General features: G+C 44.5%; 2 protein-coding genes across 45 annotated transcripts in view; one reads left to right on the top strand and one right to left on the bottom strand.

Moving 5' to 3' along the window:
- RAD52 (RAD52 homolog, DNA repair protein) overlaps positions 1-17,160 on the top strand; it is an 87,451-nt gene that overhangs the window by 68,303 nt on the left and 1,988 nt on the right. For 8 of the 21 annotated variants that reach the window (XM_054527839.2, XM_054527835.2, XM_024256872.3 and 5 more), the window contains 5 exons: positions 6,907-7,088; positions 7,245-7,384; positions 9,186-9,287; positions 9,596-9,823; positions 10,267-11,462. The exons of 1 other annotated variant lie outside the window; for it this stretch is intronic. In XM_054527839.2, the coding sequence (XP_054383814.1) occupies positions 6,907-7,088; positions 7,245-7,384; positions 9,186-9,287; positions 9,596-9,823; positions 10,267-10,328 (714 nt within the window). In that variant the 3' untranslated portion in view covers positions 10,329-11,462. Of the gene's footprint in view, positions 1-231; positions 364-6,204; positions 6,599-6,906; positions 7,089-7,244; positions 7,385-9,185; positions 9,824-10,266; positions 11,463-17,160 lie in introns of those variants that run through there. 12 more of the 21 variants (XM_054527838.2, XM_063711699.1, XM_063711697.1 and 9 more) reach the window with 10 other exon arrangements.
- WNK1 (WNK lysine deficient protein kinase 1) overlaps positions 12,243-17,160 on the bottom strand; it is a 160,445-nt gene continuing 155,527 nt past the window's right edge. For all 24 annotated transcript variants that reach the window (XM_009247295.2, XM_009247287.3, XM_054527806.2 and 21 more), the window contains 2 exons: positions 15,631-15,818; positions 12,243-15,188 (listed from right to left, as the gene is read on the bottom strand). In XM_009247295.2, coding sequence (XP_009245570.2) covers positions 14,871-15,188; positions 15,631-15,818 — 506 coding nt within the window. In that variant the 3' untranslated portion in view covers positions 12,243-14,870. The remainder of the gene's footprint in view (positions 15,189-15,630; positions 15,819-17,160) is intronic.

Genomic DNA, 17,160 nt, shown 5'->3' with positions numbered 1-17,160 from the left:
TTCTTTTTTTAAATTGTAGCAAATAAAGCACATCACATTTTAACTATTTTTAGTGTGTGGTTGAGTAGTGTTAAGTGTATTCACATTGTTGTGAAATTGATCTGCAGAACTAAGACCCTGTACCCATGAAACAAGAACTCCGCATTTCCCCCTTTCCCAGACCCTTGTAACTACTTCCACTTTCTTTCTTTTTCTTTCCTTTTTTTTTTTTTTTAATTTATTTCATGAAAGATGAGGTCTTGCTCTGTCAGCCAGGCTGGAATGCAGGAGTGCGATCATAATTCACTGCATCCTTGAACTCCTGGGCCCAAGGGATCCTCCTGGATCCCCCTGCCTCAGCCTCTCAAGTGGCTAGGACTGCAGGTATGTGCCAGCACACCTAGCTGATTTATTTTTTAAACAATTATTACTTTTTTTTTGTAGAGACAGAATTTCTCAGGGCTGGTCATGAACTGCTGGGCTCATGTGATCCTCCTGCCTCAGCCTTCCAAAGCGCTGGGATTACAGCATGGGCCACTGCACCTGGACCCAGCTAATTAACTTTTTTTTTTTTTTTTTTTTTAGAGTTCTTGCTGTGTTGCCGAGGCCGGTCTTGATTTTTTTTTCTTTTTTAAAAAATCACGTTGGGCGCTATGGCTCCTGCCTGTAATCCTAGCACTTTGGGAGGCCGAGGTGGTTAGATCACTCGAGCCTAGGAGTTTGAGACCACCCTGGCCAACATGGTGAAACCCTGTCTCTACTAAAAAATACAAAAATTAGCTGGGCATGGTGGTCAGCCTGTCTGTAATCCCAGCTCTTCTGGAGGCTGAGGCATGAGAATCGCTTGAACCTGGGAGGTGGAGGCTGCAGTGAACCAAGATCGCACTACTGCACTCCAGCCTGGGAGACAGAGTGAGATTCTGTCTCAATAATAATAAAATAAAAATAAAATACTTTTTTGTGTGTGGACATGCAGTTTTTGCTGTTGCCCAGGCTAGTCTCAAACTCTTGGCTGCAAGCAATCCTCCCACTCAGCCTCCTTAAATGCTGAGATTATAGGTGTATGTGTCTACTTTCTGTTTCTATGAATTTGTCTACTCTGGATACCTCATGTAAATGGCATCACATAATTTTTGCTTTTTGTGACTGGCTTATTTCACTTAGCATTAATGCCCTTAAGATTCATCCATGTAGTAGTGTGTATCAGAATTCCCTTCTTTTTATGGCTGAATATGAATATTCCATTGTATATATAGACCACATTTTGTTTATGCATTCATTTGTTGATGGGCATTTGGGTTGCTTTCAACCTCTTGGCTATTGTGAATAATGCTGTGAACGAGGGTGTGTAACTCTCTTTGAGATCTTGTTTTCAATTCTTTTGGACATATTCTGAAGGGGATTGCTGGGTCATATGGTAATCCTATTTTTAATTTTTTGAGGAGCTGCCATACTGATTTTCATAGCAGTTGCCCCATTTTACAGTTCCACCAACAGTGCACATGAGTTCAGATTTTTCTAAATCCTAACCAGCACTTGTTATTTTCTGAGTTGTTTTTTTTTTGCTAACCTAATGGGCGTGATATTTTATTGTGGTTATGATTTGCATACCCCCTGATGATTAATGATGTTGACCATATTTTCTTTTTTGAGACAGAATCTCACTCTGTTACCCAGGCTGGAGTGCAGTGGCACAATCTTGGTTCACTGCAACCTCCGCCTCTGGGTTCAGACAATTCTGTCTCAGCCTCCCAAGTAGCTGGGACTATAGGCGCCTGCCACCATGCCGGGCTAATTTTTGTATTTTTAGTAGAGACGGGGTTTCACCATGTTGGTCAGGCTGGTCTCAAACTCCTGACCTCAGGTGATCCGCCCGCCTTGGCCTCCCAAAGTAATGGGATTACAGGTGTGAGCCCCCGCACCCAGCCAACCATATTTTCATATGCTTGTTGGTCATCTGTTTATCGTCTTTGGAGAAATGTCTATTCAAGTCTTTTGTCATTTTATTTTGTTTTATTATTTTAATTTAATTTCTTTTATTCATCCCATCTCATCTCATCTCATGACAAGATCTCACTCTGTCACCCAGGCTGGAATGCAGTGATCTGATCATGGCTTGGCTCACTGGAGCCTCGACATCCTGGGCTTGAGTGATCCTCCCACACAGGCTGGAGGGCAGTCGTGTGATCTTGGCTCACTGCAGCCTCTATATCCCGGACTCAAATGATCCTCCTGCCTTAGCCTCCCAAGTAGCTGGGACTATAGGCATTTGCCACCATGCCAGGCTAATTTTTTTATTTTTTGTACAGAATACAAAAAATTTTACCATGTTGCCCAGGCTGGTCTCAAACTCCTGGCCTCAAGTGATCCACCTGCCTTGGCCTCCCAAAATGCTGGGATAACAGGTGTGACCAACCACATGTGGCCCAACTGCTATTTTTATTGAGCTTTTTCGTATTGTTTTTGTATTCTCTCTTTCACTTATGTTTGCTCTCATCTTTTTAGAATTTCCTTTCTTCTAGCTTTGGGTGTAACTTTTTTTTCTAGTTCTTTGAGGTATAACGTAGATTTGAGATCTTTTTTTTTTAATGTGTGTGTAACTTCCCTCTTAAGACTTCTTTCACTGCACCCCAGGGGTTTGGTAGGTTGTGTTGTAGTATTCATTTGTCTCAGGGAATTCTTTTAAGTTGCCTTGTTACATTTCCTTTGACTTTAAGAGTGTGGTGTTTAATTTCTACTGATTTGTGGATTTTCCAGTTTTCTTTCTGCTGTTGATTTCTAGTTTTCTTCCATTGTGATTGAAAAGATGCTTTATATGATTCCAATCTTGAGTTTGTTAGGACTTGTTTTGTGGCCTAACATGTGATCTGTGTTGGAGAATGTTCCACATGTACTTGAGAAGAATGTATTTTCTGCTGTTGGTGGGTGGAATGTTATGTATATGACTGTCAGGTCCAGTTGGCCTATAGTATCGTTCAAATACTCTATCGCCTTATTCATCTTTTGTTTGGTTGTTTTATCTATTATTGAAAGTTGAGTAGTGAAGTCTCCTACTATTATTGTATTGCTTTTATTTCACCTTACAATCCTCTCAAAGTTTGCTTCATATATTTAGGACCTCTGGTGTTTCGTGCATAAATATTTATAATTGTTATATCTTCTTGGTGAATTGACATTCTTTTTTTTTTTTGAGACGGAGTCTCGCTTTGTCGCCTGGGCTGGAGTGCAGTGGCCCGATCTCAGCTCACTGCAGGCTCTGCCTCCTCGGTTCACACCATTCTCCTGCCTCTGCCTCCTGAGTAGCTGGGACTACAGGCGCCCACCACCACGCCTGGCTAATTTTTTGTATTTTTAGTAGAGACGGGGTTTCACCGTGTTAGCCAGGATGGTCTCGATCTCCTGACCTCGTGATCTGCCCACCTCGGCCTCCCAAAGTGCTGGGATTATAGGCGTGAGCCACTGCACCTGGCTGACATTCTTATCATTATATAATACCCTCGTCTCCTATAACAGTTTTTTTTTTTTTTTGAGACGGAGTCTTGCTCTGTCACCCAGGCTAGAGTGCAGTGGTGCGATCTTGGCTCACTGCATCCTTCGCCTCCCGGGTTCAAGCAATTCTGCCTCAGCCTCCTGAGTAGCTGGAACTACAGGCGTGTGCTACCATGCCCGGCTAATTTTTTTTTTTTTTTTTTGAGACAGACTTTTTGCTCTTGTTGCCCAGGCTGGGGTGCAATTGTGTGATCTCGGCTCACTGCCATCTCTGCCTCCCAGGTTCAGGCGATTCTTCTACCTCAGCCTCCCAACTAGCTAGGACTACAGGTGTGCATCACCATGCCCAGCTAATTTTTTTTATTTTGTAGAGAGGGGGTTTTACCATGTTGGTCAGGCTGATCTCGAACTCCTAACCTCAGGTGATCCGCCCACCTCGGCCTCTCAAGGTGTTGGGATTACAGGCGTGAGCCACCACGCCCAGCCCAAATTTTTTTTTTTTTTTTTTTTTTTTTTTTTAAACAGAGTCTTGCTGTGTCACCCAGGCTGGAGTGCAGTGGCGCTATCTTGGCTCACTGCAACCTCTGCCTCCCGGGATCAAGCGATTCTCGTGCCTCAGCCTCCTGAATAGCTGGGACTACAGGCGCATACCACCACACCCAACTGATGTTTTGTATTTTTAGTAGAGCGGGGTTTTGCTGTGTTGGCCAGGCTGGTCTCAAACTCCTGGGCTCAAGTGATCAATCCACCTGCCTTGCCTCCCAAAGTGCTGGGATTACAGGTGTGAGCCACTGAGCCTGGCCCCAAATTTCTCCTTTTTTTTTTGTTGAGACGGAGTTTCGCTCTTGTCACCAAGGCTGGAGTGCAATGTTGTGAACACTGCAACCTCTGCCTCGTGGGTTCAAGTGATTCTCCAGCCTCAGCCTCCCAAGTAACTGGGATTACAGGCACCCGCCACTATGCCTGGCTAATTTTTGTACTTTTAGTAGAAACAGGGTTTCGCCATGTTGGCCAGGGTGATCTCGAACTTCTGACCTCAAGTGATCCACCTGCCTCAGCCTCCCAAAGTGTTGGGATTACAGGCATGAACCACCATTTCATAAGTGAGCACAGCTGTTCACCTCCCAGATAGGGAATCAGAGCTTTACCAGCAGCCCAGAAGCCCCATTTTGCCCTCTTCCAGTCACTGCCTTGCTTTCCTTTTTTCAAAAGTAACTACTGTCCTGTCTTCTATTCTGACTTCCATGGATTATTTTTTCCTGGTTTTGAACTTTATATATGTAAAGTTCACAAATGGAATTGTACTGTAAGTGGAATTGTACAGTTCATATTTTAAGAAAATTGACCGAAGTATGAAAAAGAACATAAAGACATGTAGACAAGTGCACGTATCATCCACGCTCAGCTTGATGAATTTTCCAACCAAACGCATCCACATAGCCAACATCTGAATCAAGACACTACCAGTACCGAGGAGGCCCCGCTGTGTTCCTTGCAGTCACTGCCATCCCCTGCTCTCCTTCACTCTGAGCAAACCACCTTTAACAACACAGATTGGCCGGGTGTGGTGGCCCACACCTGCTTCAGGAGGCCAAGGAAGAAGGACTGCCTGAGCCCAGGAGTTGGAGACCAGCCAGGACAACATAGTGGGACGAAATAAAAATATCTCTACGAAATAAAAATAAAAATCAAAATTAGCTGGGCCTGGTGGTGCGCGCCTGTAGTCCCAGCTGCTTGGGAGGCTGAGCTGGGAGAATCATTTGAGCCTCGGGGACCCAGGCTGCAGTGAGCTGTGATTACGCCACTGCACTCCAGCCTGGCCCACAGAGCGAGACCCTCTCTCAAAAAACAAAACAAAAAACAAAGAAAGCCACCAATTTGTTTTTATTGTTATGTACTTTTTTGGAATCCTACAGTTTGAACTCTTTGTATCTTACTTGAATTCAGCATGGTTGTGAGATTCATTCATGGTGCGAGCAGCAGTTTCATTGCTGTATAATTTTCTTTTGCATGAGTATGTGGCAATTTATTTTTCTAGTCTTTTCCTAGTAGACATTTTGGTTTTTGTAGCTTGTGGCTGTTTTGATTAGAGCTGCTGTTAGCATTCTTTTGCTGTACACTTGCACTCATTTTTGTTGGGAATTATTGGGTGAGAAGATAGGTACATGTTTCGTTTTAGTAGGTTCTTCCTGTTTTCCTGTATGGTTGTATTAATTCACACCCCACGTGGCATTGTGTAAGTTCCAATTGTTCATATCTTTGACAGCACTTGGTATTGCCAGTCTTTCATATTTTTCAAAGCTCGTTTCTTTTTTTTGAGACACAGTCTTGCTCTGTCGCCCAGACTGGAGTGCGGTGGTGCGATCTCCGCCCACTGCAACCTCTGCCTCCCTGGTTTAAGTGATTCTCCTGCCTCAGCCTCCCGAGTAGCTGGGATTATTGGTGTGTGCCACCATGCCCAGCTAATTTTTTTTTTTTTTTTTGTATTTTTAGTAGAGACAGGCTGTTACTCAGGAGTTCCTTCGATTTTTTTTTTTTTTTTTTGTATTTTTGTATTTTTGCCATGTTGGCCAGGCTGGTCTTGAACTCCTGGACTCAAGTGATCTGCCTCGGCTTGCCAAAGTGCTGGGATTACAGGCATGAGCCAACGTGCCTGGCCAAAGCTCATTTCTTTTTAAACTACTCATTTATCTTTCAATGTAGATATGAAATCTGCACTATAATTTTCATTTTCAGGTCAAAATGTAATCATCTTAATCCCTCATATTCAAACAATTATTTCATCAGCATCAGTTTTATGAATTGAGAGATGTTTTCCCAAGTAAGAACGTTCTGGATTTCTGTAGGAATCCATGTGGAAATGAAACCATTTGCCCTGTGCCACGCAGCACAGGACTGTCCCTTCTCATGTTGATGAGATACAGAACAGCCCTGTACTGGAAGATCCCTTGCAGCCTTGGCTGGCAGCCGGCGTCCGTGCCTCCCAAGTGTTCTTCCCTCTGTCGTTTGAAGGGTTCTTCGTGATGCCACAGCGTGCCCGAGGCTCCCTCAGTGACGAGTGCGATTTGCAGGGGTGGCCCTGGCAGAAAGGGTTGAGAAGGTGCAGACCTCCACAGAGGCTGTGTGTGCTCATTTCCATGGAAAAAGGACAAGGAGGCAGCAAAGACAGACCCAGCTGCCCAGGAAAGATTCACATTCGATTTTACAGAACATCTGCCCTAAGTCAAAACCAAAGAAGGCTTCCTTTTTATCAAAACTTCACTAACACAGAACATGAAATTGTTTGGCTCCTCCTTCTCATAGAGTTACAGGACCTAGAAGGCGTGATGGATGGAGGATGTCAAATGCGATTTTCCAGGAATCTCAGTCTGTGAGTCAGCAAGAAGCGCGGAGGGCAAGAGCCAGTTGAAGGAATTTGTTTTTCTTCTTTCTTTCTAGTTGCCTCTTGAAGTGGATTTAACTAAAGCGAAGAGACAAGATTTTGAACCGTCTGTGGAAGAGGCAAGATATAACAGCTGCCGACCGAACATGGCCCTGGGACACCCACAACGACAGGAGGTGACCTCCCCTTCCAGACCAAGCCATGTTGTGATACAGGCGGACAAGGACTGCAGCTCCCGGTATGCGGCCTAAGTCCCCTTCCTTTCCTGTGCGGCCCCTTCCTATGTCACCGGGGCTGCCTCCACTCACTCCTTCAGAGCCGGCCAGCCGTGCGTGTGCTCCCAGCAGCCGTGGCTGTTGCTCAGGAGCCCGTCCTCCCCGTTGTCCTCATGCAGAAGCCTCCCCTCATCCGCCGTGGAGAGCGAGGCCACGTACCAGCGGAAGCTCCGGCAGAAGCAGCTGCAGCAGCAGTTCCGGGAGCGGATGGAGAAGCAGCACGTTCACGTGTCCGCGCCGTCAGCTGAGAAGAGTGAGGGTGTGCGAGGGGTGGGAGCAGAGCCCTGGGAGGTGTCTGCAGGAGGAAGTCTAGCCGCAGGGTCTCCTGATTCTCTGCGGTAACCCTGGGCTCCAAACCAGGCCTCGCTGGGACTTCTCTCAAGCTACACGCAGGAGAGATGAGCCCAGGAAATTCAGATACTTAAATCTGCTGTACATTTTCCCGTTTCTAAAGACAATGATTTTTTTTTTCCCCATGGAACTAAGTGGGCCTTGATAAAATCTTCTAGAAATTTAGGGTAATTTCAGGGTAAAGAACTTTTTTTTGCTTCAAATACTTTGGCCATCTCTACATTCGAAAGCCTTGGCCGGGCGCGGTGGCTCACGTCCGTAATCCCAGCACTTTGGGAGGCCGAGGTGGGCGGATCACTTGAGGTCAGGAGTTTGAGACCAGCCTGGCCATCACGGCGAAACCCCGTCTCTACTAAAAATACATAAAAATTAGCCAGGTGTGGTGGCGCATGCCTATGGTCCCCCCTACTCAGGAGGCTGAGGCAGAATTGCTTGAATCCAGAAGGCAGAGGTTGCAGTGAGCCAAGACCGCACCACTGCCCTCCAGCCTGGGCAACAGAGTGAGACCCTGTCTCAAAAAACAAAACAAAACAAAACAAAACAAGCCTTGCGTTTCTGAGATATCTTCGAATACAAGGCAAAATTGGGATTGAGAATAACGGGAACTTTTGGCAGATTATTTATCAACTTTACTTTATTTCAGAGTCCAGATTCAGTGGGAATAGTGATACAGATGCCTTCTCTTTCTCTGTCTCCCCACCTGTTCTCTCCTGCCCATCCAGGGGTAGGTAGTCCTTACTCAGAGGGGAAACAGAGAAAGGGCTTGTCTCAGAGCCATTGAGCTTTTGCCCAGTTTTTCTCTACAAATTGTGAAGAAGATTCACAGAGGACTTACTTCATGGTTGGTTCATTCATATGCCCCTCAGCACTGACAGGCTGAAATTAACATAAAAACCAAAACAGAACCACTGCCTGTCCCGTGGATATCCTTACTGTTGAGTTATTGTAGGTGTTTAGCTTCTCAACCATTGCAGAAGCTCCCGGGTAGATTGTGGAGGAAGCTGCCCTCCAGGCCTTTCCTGCCCCTTGGCAGACAACCTGAGCCATTGTTATTTTAATCCATTTCACACATCAGATTTTGGCTGAAAATTTTGTTTGTTGGTTTGTTTTCAGACAGGGTCTTGCTCTGTCACCCAGCCTGGAGTGCAGTGGTGGGATCAGGGTTCACTGCAGCTTTGACCTTCCTGAGCTCAAGTGATCCTCCTTCCTCAGCCTCCTGAGTAGCTGGGACTACACGTGCATGCTACCACACCCGCTAATATTTTATTTTTTGTAGAGGTGGCGTCTCAAATTCTGGTTTCAAGCGATCCTCCCCCCTTGGCCTCCCGAAGTGCTGGGGTTACAGGTGTGAGCCACTGTGCCTGGTCAGATTTTAGTTTAAGATTTTGTTTGAGCAGGGGTTATGGCTGTAACAAGCAAGCCAGACACTGGATTAGATGGCCTGTGAGAACCCTTTTACTTTTGCTGTGAAAGGAGAAAGAAACTTGTTTTTCCCACTGGTGAGAAGAATTCAAACCACAGACAGATCTGTAGGTAGGACTGGGACTCGGGAATGTGAAGTTCTTTTTACTGGGTGAAGCAGCGTAGCCCTAAGCGGTGTTGTGCTTCTGAGAGTGTTCCCTCTAACAAGAGGGGAGTGGACTCACGCTCTGAAATCCCGTGCAGTGATGTGATTGTGACTTGTCCTTTCTCTCCTCTGTGAACTGTAGCAGCGCCTCCAGCCCCTCCTCTGACGCATAGCACGCCTGTAACTGTCTCAGAACCACTCCCGGAGAAAGACTTCCTTGCAGGAATGACTCAAGAACTAATCAGTAAATACCTTGAAATGCTTGTAAGCTGCTGTGCTGTATGTTTCTAGTAGCCACAGAATACCTTTTAGGCAACATAAAAATCCTCATTTCGTGTGTTTTTGTTGAGGGGGTTCTGGCTGATAGCATATGTCCAGTTCCTCTTTGGTCCTAACCAAAGGGAAGTGTACTTTTAGGGGGAGGGGAGAGAAATTCCAGAAACTTTCAGAAGGTACTCAAGACATGGACTTTCTGACGGCCAGTTTTTCCAGTGCTTTCTGTGAGAATACTTCATTATTTGCTGATGATGCACTTTTCCTTGACCTCTGTAGAGACTCTTGAAGACAACTCTGAAAAGTGGGCTGTGACTCCAGATGCAGGGGATGGTGTGGTCAAGCCCTCGTCTAGAGCAGACCCAGCCCAGACCTCTGACACGCTAGCCTCGAACAACCAGATGGTGACCCAGAACAGGACTCCACACAGCCTCTGCCACCAGAAACCACAAGCAAAATCTGGATCTTGGGACCTCCAAACTTATAGCACTGATGAGCGCATAACAGGTAGCAGAGAGGTGTTTAGGCACAAAAACTAAAGGGAGATCCTAGCTTTAATTCTGGGAATTTTTGAGAAAGGATGACATTTCATTTCAAGTTTGATAGAATAGGGAACTTCTATTAGGGAATGGCACTGCAAGTAGAAGATAATTGGTTTAAGAGCCAGAACTTTTCCTTTGGGCTCCTGACTTCAGGTGCAGCCCTTTTCAGCTCCTGATAATAGCAGGAAGCAGAAACTTGACTGCATGGAGAGCTGTCCCTCCTAGCAGCAGGTCTGTGATGAGCACGATGCCACTTGGTCTGGGAGAATGATCTGCCTTCCTCCTAACAGTAATTCTCATTCTTGGGCTTAGTCTAAATTAGGATCATTAATATAATCCAGAAATCATTAGCTGTCAGTTTATTTTAAAATTATGGCAGCTACATTTAAGCCATTTTGTCTTCCATAGGAAACTGGGAATCTCATAGGAAGAGCCAGGACATGAAGAAAAGGAAATATGATCCATCTTAACTGAGGCTGAGGCCACATGATAGGACTCTGTCACAAAGGGACTTTGGAAAACTACTTTTTGGTCATGAAATTGTTCATCACTCCTGGAGAATGAACTTCATTGCAATTTATCTTGCTTCATTCTGAACCTTATCAAGAGGATCTGACTGAGAGCCCACTGCAGTTAGAGCTGAGCACTTGTGAAAAGCTTGTCTGCCACTCTAGTAGGGAGAGGCTCTGGACAGATGAATACCTTTTCTTCGGCTTGTGAGGCTTCCCACTATTTATTACTAAAGTATTATGTTAATAAAGATGGACATTCTAGGAATCACCAGTGGCTCTTTGCCCTCAAGCAATATAGGCCGGACTTGGTCCTAAGCACCTGCCTCAGCAATTGCCTACATTCAGTTGTTTTGCATAACGTCTGCCTTCTTTCCTTTAGGGTCCATGCCTTTAATGCTGTCCACATTAAGCACTGTGGATCACGACAGGAAAAAGGTTGGAACAGTGCTTTTCACTACTTTGTATCACTCCAGGCTACGATCTTCACTTAATATAAATAAACTCTAATTTATGGGTTTATGACATTACAATCCTGCATTCTTTCAAGACTTCAAGACTGACATTTTTTCCTAAGGAAGGAAATAATCAATCATCTAAGACCACGAAAAAAGGCTGTTTTTTTTTTTTGAGACAGGGTCTTGCTGCGTTGCCTGGATTGGAGTTCAGTGGTGCAAACACAGCTCAACCTCCTGGGCTCAAGTGATCCTCCCATCTGCCTTACAAAATACAGGGATTACTGACTGGTGTGAGCCACCGTGTCTGGCCAGAAAAGGCATTTTTGAGAAAGCAAATCATATACCTTATAACAAAATAGAATAGATATTGCTTATCCCCTTAGCATCTGAAATGCTTGAAACCAGAATTGTTTTGCATTTTTTGAATATTTGTATACACATAATGAGACCTTGGGGATGGGACTCAAATCTGAACGTGGAATTCACCTGTGTTTCATATATATACCTCATACACATAATTTTGTGCATGAAAAAAAGTTTTTGTATAAGATACACTGCAGCTGAAGGGGGCTGGGTCTTTTTTTCTCTTAGGGTCACTGAATAAACTGTTGTATGCCTGGTGCTTTGCGACTTGTCACACGAAGTCATGTGTGGAATTTTCCACTTCTGGCATCATGTCAGTGCTCAGAAATTTTCTGATCTCGGAGCATTTCAATTAGGGATGCTCAAATGCAACTGTTTCTACTTCCCCATTTCAGATGTGAGATATAAGCCACCTTGACCATAAATTGGCTTTTCATAGTGTTCAGATGTTTCATAATTCTTTCCCCCAAATAATGAAGTTTGCAGTTTAATAATTTTTTTTTTTTGAGAGGGTGTCTGGCTCTGTAGCCCAGGCTGGAGTGCAGTGGTGCCATCTTGACTCATTGCAACCTCCACCTGCCGGGATTCAAGCGATTCTCCTGCCTCAGGCTCCCGAGTAGCTGGGATTACAGGCACCCACCACGACGCCCGGCTAATTTTTGTATTTTTAGTAGAGGAGACGGGGTTTCTCCATGTTGGCCAGGCTGGTCTCAAACTCCTGACCTCAAGTGATCTGCCCGCCTCGGCCTCCCAAAGTGCTAGAATTACAGGCATGAGCCACCGCGCCCAGCCAATTTAATTTTTTTAGACATATTATTTTGGGCTGGGCTGTGCCTAATCTTGAAGCAGTGACTTATTTTTTGGCTCACAGACCCATTTGGGAAGCTGTGAACCTACGATAAGGAAGTCTGAAAGTACTAGCCGGCAGCCGACCGTTTCTATTCCTTTGGAAGTTGAAGAGGCAGGAATTAGGAATCCAGTTATAAATTGCACTTAACTCAAAATAGTGCCAATGAGAATGTGAAGGAATTTTCTGGAAATGAAACCCCACAGCTCAACAAAAGCAAGTTTGGTTTATTTGAATGGTTTCATTAAATAAGTCTACAAAGGTAACAAACTGAAGCACAAAGCGCAATCTTACAAGAAGCGCAACACCCAGAGTTAGTGCAAAATGTACAATTAACGGCTGCTGAGAAACCCCCAAAGTTTGAATTTTTATTTTTATTTTTAAACAGTGTACATTGTTAAATAATGTAAGGAAAACATTTATAATTCAGAAAGTTTTTAATGTGGAAAAAGATACTCAAAGTGTACTATTAACACAAAAATAATTTAAACAAACAGTTCAGTAGCACTAGTTCATTCCTCTAGGCTTCAGTTATTTCATCCACAGGAGGATGAAATCAACAGTAAATAAAACCAGTTCTTTTTGTGTATGAGTGAAAAGATGTCAAAATTATTAAACCCAAATAACAAATGATAATGTGCTGCATGAGGCTCCACTGCTCCTCTGGTATAAAGTATGTTTCACTCTTGGGTGGCCCCTTTCTCAGCTACTCGGCCCCTTGTTAGTTCTATCCTTACTCTCTCCACAAGAAATACAAGCAGAGAATAAATAAATCATTTTAAAGCAGGGGTTGAAGCCCTTGCCCTTTTCCTTTCTACCTTTTAAAAACCTTCAGCTCTCATTTGCATATTTAGGGCCGTAGACCAACTTATTAAGGGAAGCAGGGCCCTTAAGGAATGAACAGGGTACGGGAGCCTCCAGCCTCTTTCTGTGGCGGCGGTGTTGGTGGTGGTGATTCCCGGAATACGCCATTGACGTGGGTAAAAGGTTGGAAATATTTTCAGTTTCCCAACTAAGAGTCAAGAAGCACCCCAGAATGAAGAGTCCTAGCTTCTTTGTCTTCAGAGATAACAAAGATCCTAAACATAGCCAGTTAGGACAGTATTTCCGGAAAGCTCTGAAAATAATAACTACCCATTACAAGTAGGCATAGCACTAAATAACACTGATTGGTTGCAGTTATTACTTACGGGGAGTATTTATTTGAAAATGTGAACATATTAGTTGTACTTCTAGAAATAACGGTGGCACAACAGATTATGATCCTGCAACCATTGGACATCATAAAGGAAATGAGTAGGAATAAGTATTCTTTCCTATAATGATTAATTCAGATGTGGAAAGATTCACTTTCCACAAAATACAGTACCCCGAGCTGAGAAATGCACGGTACATGTGCAACAAGAGGAAAGCAATCCAAACAGTTTTTCTGAGAGCAACTTTCTCCATCTGTGACTTTTCACTATCAGGTTCCCCAACTTGAAAACTAGCCCCCACCCCCTTCTCTTTATGTTCAATTTCTTCTAGGTCACGTCTGTTCAAGCCTAGCTCAAATAAGAAAGGTTTCTATGACAGTCACTGGCCAGGCATCACGTTTGTTTCCTCATTCTTTAGTCTTTGTCTTTCACCCAGCATGAACCATTCTTTCAAGTTGCCCAATTTTGTTACAACACCCCCTCCTCACTATTCCTGAAACAGAACTTTCTGTTTTTAACCACTGATGCCAACTTAACTTCCCACCCTACTCATCTTACACCTGCTCTAGACAAAGTTGTTGAATGACTTAAAAAAATACTTTTTCAATTTCCCTTTGGCATAACCACTGCTGGACTGCTGGGGTCACACGGACCTAAGATTCCCTTCCGCATGCCCTTTATTGATCTGGGGTCTGATAAGTCGATGCTAATGGCAGAAGCAATAGAAGTCCAAGGCACTAAAATGTCCAGCAAGCAACACTGGGAAACAGAAGTATTCAAGTACAGTAATTTATACAATTTTACATTCACATTTATTTATCTAATACAATGGAAATACAAAGGAAAAAGTTAAAGTGTCTCAATAAGTAAAGGACAGAGCTAGCTTTTTTTTGGAACTTTTTAAACGTTTCATATTTTACTCTTAAAACTACTGTTGTCCAACAACATTTTATATATCACAGTGTTTCCACATCAAAACTGATGGCAAAGTTACATGTCCGCAGGGAACTTATTTTTTTTTCCTAATTGCTAATGCTGCAGTCAAAGCTGCTAATATCTTTTGCTTAAAGCACTAATGACCTATCATAAGAAAGAGTTGCACCCCAGTCCCCTGGCATTTTTCACTGGGTTCTAAAGAGCAAAGAAAAACAAAATAAAAAAGAGAGGGGTAAAAAAAGGGTTAGGGCAGGGTAGGAGAGAGCCCAACAGGTTGTTTTGTCTTGTGGTTCAGATTCTTGAGGGAGTAAGGGATTTGGGGCATGTACCAAAATCAAGAGCTCCACCCACTCGAAATTACAGATGGGTTTGATTTTACATTGAGTTCTCTAGCTTCCTTGTGAAAAAGACTTTCCTAGCCCTCATCCTCATTACTGAGCATAGATAAACGGGAAAGCATGGTCTGAAGCTGCCCCTTTACAAAAAAGCTGTTCTTTCCTTCCTCTCCCACTCCAATAACTGGAGTGGGGGAGACTCTCCATTCTGAGGGCTCAATGCAGTATTAAAAACATTCCCCTCTGGCAAGAAATAACCAGTTAAATGCAGCACTAGTAGTTAGTATATAGGCTACTTCCCACCCCCCACCCACCCCCTCAGCATTCCATCTCCTGCCCCCAGATCTATTCAGTTAATGTCTCTAGGTCTAAGTGGTCCGCAGGTTGGAGCCTGGGGGGTTGCTGATGGATTTCTGCAAATTGCTGATGTTGAAATTCTGCAAGGAGGCAGTTCCCACAGGTTGGAACTGGCCAAGTGGCTGTGGTGCTGGGCCACCCGTCCCACTCCACTGAGCGCCAAATGGGGTAGCTGGAAAGCCATACTGCTGTGGGGGGCACATAGACTTGGTGAAGTGACCTAGAGAGGTAGCTGATGCTGCAGAGATGGGGGCAGAGCCACCCAGGTTTGAGGTCATGGAGATGCACAGTTGCCCAGGTGCAGAGAACTTCCTTGCCATTCCAGGGCCCTGAAAACAAAACCACCACGTGTCAAGTCTGGTGTGGGCCATGGGTATAAAATGTGAGGTGCTAACATATACTTCTAGCATAATCCTGTAAGATACAGCAAAACAGTCTTCTGTAGTATTTATTGGCTCTTTATATTTACCAAGTAAGGGTGAAAATAATCCCGATGAGAGGGGAGGGATGTCATGTGCACGTGTGTGTCTGTGTGTGTAGTTCAGGATGACAAAGGAAAAACGAAGAAGAAAAAGTTGAGCTGACCAATAAGAGGTTAGGAATTCGGGGAAGGAAAAATAAAAGGGTACCTGGGGGATTTTTGCCTTGTTTTTCTGAAGTGTTAAAATTGAAGAAGGTCGTGGTGTAAAACGTTAAGCAGCAGCTTAGTTGTTTCCATCACCTTGATTCAGATGTGTGTTACGGATTCTCTGTGGCAAAAGAGAGACTTACCTCATAATTTGTGTGCCCTCTGCTTCCTCTCCTGCCTGAGAGATTCATGGCATCTCGGGCCCAATTGTCTACCAACTTGTGCAAGTCATCTGTGAATGTACCCTTCCTGCTGGACGTCATGGCAGGAGGCTGAGACTGGGCGGCTTGGCTGTTCACTGTTGCCCCAACAGTGTTTGTGCTGCTGGTCCCTATTATAAGCAACGGAATACAAGCATTAAAAGAAGCCTAGGTTACAATTTCAGGAAGAGGGAAAACTTCACGGGATGATGAATGGCAAGCCACAGGATGGGGAGGGGATGAACTGGGAAGCCATGCAAGAAGCGAAGATCCCAAGGTTTTGTTTAGCCATTTGTTTTGGTATAACAGGGTGATGAAAACAGTTTCTCTTCGGTAGCTGCTGCTAAGGCTGAACAACTCAGGATGACGGTAGGTACACAGGCAGGGGCCTCTTTCAGTCCATTCACAAAGCACCTAAGAGTATTGGAACTGCTCGCCAGTACGCTATTCCCAACATCACGTTGCTGATGGAGGTGTGATACAATCAGCAAGGCTAGTTGCTCTGGAATTTTGCAGAGTGCAGGGCAAAAGAGATTTTCTTGTGCATTGGGCAGGGTTAAAGTAGGAGTAGGAAAAGATGCTTGGCTAAGGAGAAGGTGGGTTTCCAAACCATGTGGACACTGCCACATTCTTTAGCCATTTTTTTTTTTTTTTTGAGATGGAGTCTCACTCTATTGCAATGGTACGATCTCACCTAACTGCAACCCCCGCCTCCTGGGTTCAAGCGATTCTCCTGTCTCAGCCTCCAGAATAGCTGGGATTGCAGGTGTGCACCACCATGCCCAGTTAATTTTTGTATTTTAGTAGAGACAGGGTTTTGCCATGTTGGCCAGGCTGGTCTCAGGAACTCCTGACCTCAGGTGATCCACCCGCCTCGGCCTCCCAAAGTGCTGGGATTACAGACGTGAGCCACCATGCCCGGCTTTTTTTTTTTTTTTAAAGGAAGGGTCTCTTCTTTTTCTGTCACCCAGGCTGGATACAGCGGCACAATCACGTCTCACTGCAGCCTCAAACTCCTCCTGCCTCAGCCTCCCAAGTAGCTTGGGACTAGACGTATGCACTACCACACCCAGTTAATTTTTTAATTTTTTATATAGACAGAATCTCCATATGTTGCTTAGTCATGAACTACTGGGCTCAGGCAATCCTGCCATGTCAGCCTCCCAAAGTGCTGGGGTTACAGGTGTGAGCCACCATGCTCAGCCTAGCCATTCTTTAAATAGAGAGAGGTAATAAGAGAAGTAGCATGCTGTGTTCAGAAAAGTTTTTCACCTGGACCCATAAACCTGAATTTGCAAACATAAACTTGGGAGGGGTTAACCTCTCCCAATTTCCCATGAGTAAAGAACAAGATTATTCATGAGGAAAGGACTATATGCTGTGCCTGAATCTTTCAACTTCAGGAAGACATGGTTTTCCTGAAGATGACCTCAGTTTCAATTGGCTCAAGGATTCCCACCGCTTCTCCCCACT

This window comes from Pongo abelii, chromosome 10, assembly GCF_028885655.2.
Source record: "Pongo abelii isolate AG06213 chromosome 10, NHGRI_mPonAbe1-v2.0_pri, whole genome shotgun sequence".
NCBI classification, from domain to species: Eukaryota; Metazoa; Chordata; class Mammalia; order Primates; family Hominidae; genus Pongo; species Pongo abelii.
This window is presented reverse-complemented; position numbering and strand designations above follow the sequence as displayed.